Here is a 7,406-nt window from a genome sequence, read left to right as displayed (position 1 = left end):
ATACTATAAAACAAATATCAATCTTTTAATTAAATGATTTGAATATCACTTTGCCGTGTCTGTTCATGTCGTAATTGTCTCGGCCAAAGAATACATCAACATATTCACCGTCTTTTAGCTAGTTTCACAAGTTATACAAATTTGGTATACCGCTTGTATCATTCTGTTGGTGTTCGAATGCAACAAGTTATTTACCTTTCTAGCAAAGGATTTAAAGAGAGCTGTATCAGATTATCTAAATAAATTAATTCATTTGTGTTTTATTATTATTGTTTCACAAAAACAAATATTTTAATGTTTTAAAATAATAATTTAAACAAAAGTTTTGTTTGTTTTCTAATAATAAAGTAGTCGGGTCTGTATATTAGCTTTTTTTAAATTGTATTTTTGATTTATAAAACAATTTTGTGTTGTTTGTATGTATGTTTGTATAGAATAAACATATGGTTGTTTTTGTCATTTAGTTTAAAATGTTTTGAACTATATTTCATTGTTTCATTATTATATAAATTCAAAGGTTAAAACTATCCATTGTTAATATCCGATATTATAATTTTTACAAGTAAAATTTCTTTCTCATGAATTTTCATTTTTGAAAAGTCTATGGAATAGGTCAGACAATATAATTGGTAATTTTTGCCATAATAAAATATTTTGTCTAAGTATGGTCTAAGTATGCAATGACTCTATTAATCGAATGATTCTTTAAGTAACAAAATGTGCAGTTTATTTTTTGAAATATTTTGAAATTATCAATTTTGTTTTTTAAATAGTATTTCACGTCAATATGTTATATTTTTCCCATAAAAATAATAAAATAACAGTTACACTATTTTGTGTATTTATTGATAATTAATCTATAAATTTGTTAACTAAATCATTAAATTAAATTATAACAATTAATGAAATATATTACAAAATTTCATACATATTTCAAAAAACAATTTTTATTAGTTTAGTCTCAAAATTTTATTCTTTTTTTTCGTTAAAACTTCTGAACCCCTTAATTTTTTACATTTTTGTTTTGAATTCAAAAAAAATATTTAAGCTGACGAAAAATTATCATCAAAAAAAACTAAAAAAATTTAATTAAAATTACTATTAATATTTAGTTACTATGGTTTTCATTAATCGATTTTATTTATTTTAGTTACAGTTAGTTGCATAAAAATTTACCAATGTCTCAAATTAAAAATAAAAAATACCAAAATAAATATTAATTGCACCTATTTTCAACTTTGTTTCAAAATAATATTAAATTGTATCATAATTAATGGAAATGTCTCAAATATTTAGTAAATTGTATCATAAATAAATAAAATGTCTCAAAATAATATTTTGTTTCAAATTATTGTTAAAATGTATCATAAAAATGAAATATATATCATAATTGTTATAAATTGTCTCATAATTTTGATAATTATTTCTAACATTATTGTTAATTACCATTTTTTTAAATACATCAACTGTATTTTTAATTGGATATCATATGTCAATCGGCCATTTTGAATTCATTCATCAAATTAATGTTTTTGGTTATCTCGACAGACCTCATCTTCTAGAAAAGTTACCAATAAAAAAGATCTCATACCAATGAGACAAAAAAGGAAATTATGACTAAAAGAGCCATTATGACTCAAGAAGAGCATCATGAACAACAGTCGTCCAATAAAAAATTATATGTTAATATTACTGAATCACAGAGACAAAAAAATGATTGAACTTTGTGTAGAATTTGGGACAACAAAATCTGTTGACTTTTATCAACAAAAGACAAGAAACTAGACTCAGTCTTGTAGAAGAAATTTAAAGGAACTCTGTTGTGGAAGGAATATATCAAAGCCATCGAAAAGAGGAAGAAAACCTAAATATAGTTCCGAACTCTTAACAGAAATATTAAAACAACTTTCTATTGAAAGAAAAAGTCTACTTAATTGTAAGAGAGATATCACGAAAAATATTTTTTCGATTTCCATTTCAAAAATAAATCGATATGTTCACAACAAACAAATAATGGTAACGTGTTCATTACCACAACAATCGTTTACATAAATAACCAAAAGAGGAGAAAACTGGACCAATTATTTATCTCTGGGTATTCAGCTGTATTTGTTGATGAAAGTCATTGGTGTGTTGGAAATGTGAGAATGAGAACATGAAAACAACGAGGAAGAAAACATATTGTTGAAACGTAATTGATAATATATGATCAAAGTTGCATTTGCGTTATATCAGATTCTGGAAATAATTATTGCAATTTATTCAACATGGTAGTTAACGGAGACATATTTAAAGTCTATTTTCAAAATTTGGTAGAAGCATTTACTTCAGATGGAAGTAAGATTGTATTTGTTTTTGAAAAACGCAGCCATACATAAAATGAAATTGTGGAAATTGCAAATGTAAAGGGGTGTGAAGTATTATATAACACTCCTTATTCTCCGGAGTGTAATCAGATAGAAATGGTTTTGGTATTTGCAAAACTAAAATTGGAATGTTGAGATATGTTGATTTGAAATATATGATCGAAAACATAAGTTCATGTTTTAATGAAATTCCACCACATGAAATTTAAAAAAAAACAATTCAACATTTTTACTCTGTGGTTACCCCAAAATATTTGCTCATGAAGACCTTTAATTAATCGATTGAAATGTTTTTTAATTATTATCAAAATTATGAGACAATTTATAACAATTATGATATATATTTCATTTTTATGATACATTTTAACAATAATTTGAAACAAAATATTATTTTGAGACATTTTATTTATTTATGATACAATTTACTAAATATTTGAGACATTTCCATTAATTATGATACAATTTAATATTATTTTGAAACAAAGTTGAAAATAGGTGCAATTAATATTTATTTTGGTATTTTTTATTTTTAATTTGAGACATTAAGAGAGCTTACTCAATGACTCATTTGAGTAAGCAGAATAATTTATTTTTAAAAAAATAAATGTTTTTTAATAATAACTTTTAACATTGTTTCACCAAATAATTCACATTTTTCTTTTGTGACATAACAACAAAGTAACAAAAATAAAAAAAAACATTATAAGTTTTACTCTCTTAATTTGTAATATGTTAAAAAAATACAATCATCACACGGAGTATAAACTTATTTCAAAATGTCAGTTGAACCTTTCAACAAAACGTTTGACGATGATAATCAATTAAATAACTCTTCGAAATCTGCTTTGTTAAAACTTGCCAATAAATAAATAAATTTAGTAAAAATAAATGTAAAATTTATTGTCATTAAATTTTTCAGTAAAATTCATGCTTTCTTCAATTTCAACAATTTTATTATCAATTTCACTATCATAATTGAAATTATAAGTTATGCTATTAATCAACACAATATATTTTTAAATGTTCATTAAATTTGTTTTTGTTGGTTTTTTACTAACATTTACTCATTAATAGTTGACTAAGTTCAGTTAAAACAATACTGTTTTCATTAACCTTTATTTTTATATCACCATTCCCAACAACTATATCAAATAATAATTGTGTATTTAAATTTTAATAAGATTCGAGACCAACAACTTCTTTTTGTTCGTTGTAAAATTGAATTGTTTGTTATTTTACTTTGTTTCTTTTTTGGCCTTCCCATTTTCTTTGTTTTGTTTCAATGTTAATCAAGGTTAAGTTACGCCCAATTGTTTGCCTCTTTGATGTTTCATTGTCAATAATTGCATTTTTAATAAGCTTGTTTTTTATTTTTATTTAAAAACACATCTGGTATATTTTCTGTTATACAGACTATATTGGTACATTTGTGAGAGTCATTATGTCTCTTTTTGAAATTAAAGTAATTGTATGATATTTTGTTAACATTAAAACAATAAAATATTCAGCCTGTCAAATGACAGCTGAATTTAAAAAATATATATTTAATTAATTGATAAAAAACAGTTTTTAACTTGAAAACCCATTTTTAAGTAAGCTCTCCTTAGTAAAATTTTATGGAACTAACTGTAAGAAAATAAAATGAATAAAAATTTAACAATAATATTCAAATTTGGTATTGATTCTTATGTGTTACCCACAACCTTATGTGATTTTTAAAAAAATAATAAACAATAAGTTTAAAAAATAATAACATTTTTATTAAAAAAGCAAAAAACACAATATTAAACTAAAAAAAACAAAGAAACTGGAATATGAACCTTAATGTGATTTTAAAAAATATGAGAATAAATCAATTATGTTTTACTCTTGTTTAAAGAGTCTACATAGTGCCGAGGAGTCATCTTTTATAACCCACATCTTTGCCCCTGGTATTACAAGGTTTTATCCAAGCCAAAGTCAAATAGCGGTCCTGTGCTATTCAAATGGCAAGAATTTGTTTTGAGGATCGAATGGAGAGACAATCTGACTCTCTAAGTTCAAAGCGTTTCCTTCAAAACCTTTGGAAACACAGAGTTGGGACTTGTTGGAACGGCGAAGATGCGAGGTGACAAGGCTCGACTTACTCTTCCTGGGAGATTGCCTTTAGGGTTTACCAGACCCTATCCAGCCACCAGGCCAACTTCCTGTGGGAGATCTCGCTTATCGGAGGTATCGATAGCTACTTTTGACAACTCACAATTTGTGGTGTCTCCCTCGTGTAGGGTTGATCTCTAAAACAATTATTATGAAAATATGAATATATTAAGTTGAAAGAAAAAATAAGATAATATAAAAAATCAATAAAATGAGTTAAACTAATTTAAACTAAATAATCAAAAACATCATTTGGTGATATTTGTCATTCTATTGGCACAAAAATAATGAAGGGAATACTGTGATGAAGATGAAAAAACTAATATGTTACCTTTATTTTTTTGACATCAAAATTACCATCGATGCTTTGCACACCAGTTGAATCAAATAATTTATTGCCATTTTTCATTGAAATCACAATATTTGAATACTTCTTGTATTTTCATATCCATCTATGCAACGAAATTACAACGAGGTCGTGATTGTTCGCTCTATTGATTAATATGAACTGCACCACCGGTAAGAATAAATATTCGCCAAATGTTTCCTCTGAACCATGGGATTCTTATCAACTTGTTGTTTTGTTGAATTTGTTGAACTATATCATTGGCCAGGAAAATATAACCAGATAGACTCTTTAACAAATAAAATGCTTTTTTTAAGTTTTTTCGAATTTGCCTGCTTTAATTGTTTTATTTATATTGTCTTTCATTTTATTTTTGTTTTTATTAATTGTGGATTTTTAAATTGAAAGCAATCCGTTGCAACACTCATAAATAAAGCAATTTATTTATGAGTAAAATATATCACTACAGAATAATCAACCAAATAGTTAAGAAATTTATGAGAATGTGTAAAATGACATTTCAAACAACGTCAAATTTTAAAATTGCCAAGATGTATGATAAAATTGAGTTTTACATAATAACAAAACCTTTTAGCTAAAAATCATATTAATAGAGAAGGTACTCGAATCTGCCAAAATAACATTTAATTTTTATAACTAAGACAATAAGGAACATAAGTAATTCAAACCTTTATTTTATGTGTTTTTTTATACATAATAGTTTCTATTTAACAAATCTAATAATTTATAAAATAATTAAGAATAAATAATTTTTTAGTCTTATTTAATTCAAATTAATTGAAAAATTGTACATCCACTTTTTGGACTTTTGAAGATTTCATATTCGACCAAAATTTATACTTTTTTTTAAACTTGTAACTCAAATAAAAAAATGGCGAACAAAATACCACAGTTCGACGAATTTGATTTCACTAAGCGTTTGACTACTCCGTTTTTATACCTTTTTAATGATTAGGTTTATTAAATACACGACTTCCATCACCACTGACTATCACTGTGTCAAGCCCCCAATTCGTTTGTAACTTTTTTTTGCTTTGATTTGCACTTATTTTTTTGAATAAAATTATAACGCTCACTGATTTAAAGAGAGTCTCAACACAATTTCCAGAAATAATTCCAACAGACGACGAGACCAAATTGGCTCAACCTTCTTTTGTGATGAAAACCTCCCCACAAGTCATTTTTAAGTCTTGGTATAAACGTATTGGGATCAATGCTACTCTATCAAGTCTAACTCAAATGGCACAGCTGTCTTCTTCAAATCAATATGTCAACGTCACTACCTGTGCTGCGATATCAGGAAAGTCGTTAAGTAAATTAGAGATGAGTGTTGTTGCCAAACTCACTTCCAAGATCTATGCAGGCCTTGACTATAAGATGAATGGTTCCAAATTAGCTCCTCTCTCTGTCGAGGCTCCAAGTGGTTTAGTTGAGTCTTCCAAACCCAAACCCACTTCCCTTCAAGAAGTTCTCAATGGTATAAAGTCGATCAAGTCCAATTGTTCTGGGTTCATAGCGTATAGTACTTCACCACTGAAGTATTCCTTCTATTTGTTTGTTATTTAAATTAATACTATTATTATACTATTTTAATACTAGAATTTATATTAATAGTATTAAAATGGTATAATAATAGTATTTTTACTTGATTTGGATTATATAGTAAATAATAATATTTTTTATTATATTTAACAGACAGCGACTTTGTCAGCAATTGTTTAGGTATTAAAGCATTGGGCCAATACAAAGGCAGTTTATATGCAGTTGATTTGATGCAAAAGAGTGGGAAAACCGAACTTTTAGTAGGAGCCAGTCGTCACGTGAATAACGTTGGTAACTGCAAAGTCGTATTATCGTCAACAAAGAAGTTAGTTGCTGAAGTGTTATATCCGTTGACCGCTGCACTCAATTTGAAGACACAATATACACTGCAAGCGGCTGGGTGGAAGGAGAGTTTAGCTTTTGGCTTTGATTATAACATGGCTTGACGTGTTTTATGTTATTCGATTGTTATATATAACATTTTAAATAACATTTTAAACCAAGTGCACACAAAAGCATTTAACCAAAGATGAGCAAAAACACGATGGCACACGCGTTCACGAATATTAATGGGTACCTAGCCAAATCTTGTGTTCTATAAAAGAAATAACTGAGTCTTCCTCTGACTGTTTTGTTTTGTTCGTTGTCTTTATTTGCGTCGTCATATTGAATGCCAACTACGGATGAGTCTCGTTGTATTGTTAAAAATTATTATATCCACAAACTCTTTGATAGAAAACGCTGTTGGTTTAAGATCACAATTGAATTTAAAAACAATATGGTACTTACTATTAAGCTCGACACAAACCCACTCAATGTGAATTTAAACTCCATCCCCTCTCTTTGCCATTTTTCAGTTCTTCTTCTTTTTCTTTTCATCTTTTTCTTTCTAGTATCTTAAGACTACTTCTTTCACTATTAAAAATTTTATACCACTTCATATTAAAATCTCTTATTGTATTGAAATTGTAGCTCACCTTCCTCTTTGTATTAGA

General features: G+C 26.8%; 2 protein-coding genes across 2 annotated transcripts; one reads left to right on the top strand and one right to left on the bottom strand.

Moving 5' to 3' along the window:
• Positions 1 to 5,740: 5,740 nt before the first annotated feature.
• Positions 5,741 to 6,857, top strand: EIN_066350 (hypothetical protein; the record flags this gene model as incomplete). Its single annotated transcript, XM_004183628.1, has 4 exons — positions 5,741 to 5,786; positions 5,825 to 5,883; positions 5,956 to 6,422; positions 6,569 to 6,857. 4 exons carry the CDS (start codon positions 5,741 to 5,743, stop codon positions 6,855 to 6,857), a joined length of 861 nt encoding a protein of 286 aa, XP_004183676.1.
• A 73-nt stretch (positions 6,858 to 6,930) lies between these two features.
• EIN_066340 (hypothetical protein) lies at positions 6,931 to 7,290 on the bottom strand (the record flags this gene model as incomplete). The annotated part of the gene is made up of 2 exons (XM_004183627.1): positions 6,931 to 7,088; positions 7,137 to 7,290. 2 exons carry the CDS (start codon positions 7,288 to 7,290, stop codon positions 6,931 to 6,933), a joined length of 312 nt encoding a protein of 103 aa, XP_004183675.1.
• Positions 7,291 to 7,406: the final 116 nt, after the last annotated feature.

The sequence above is a fragment of the Entamoeba invadens genome, assembly GCF_000330505.1.
Source record: "Entamoeba invadens IP1 unplaced genomic scaffold scaff_1105074725293, whole genome shotgun sequence".
Lineage (NCBI taxonomy): Eukaryota > Evosea > Mastigamoebida > Endamoebidae > Entamoeba > Entamoeba invadens.
Note: the sequence above shows the minus strand (reverse complement) of the source record. Positions and strands in the feature narration are given on the sequence as shown.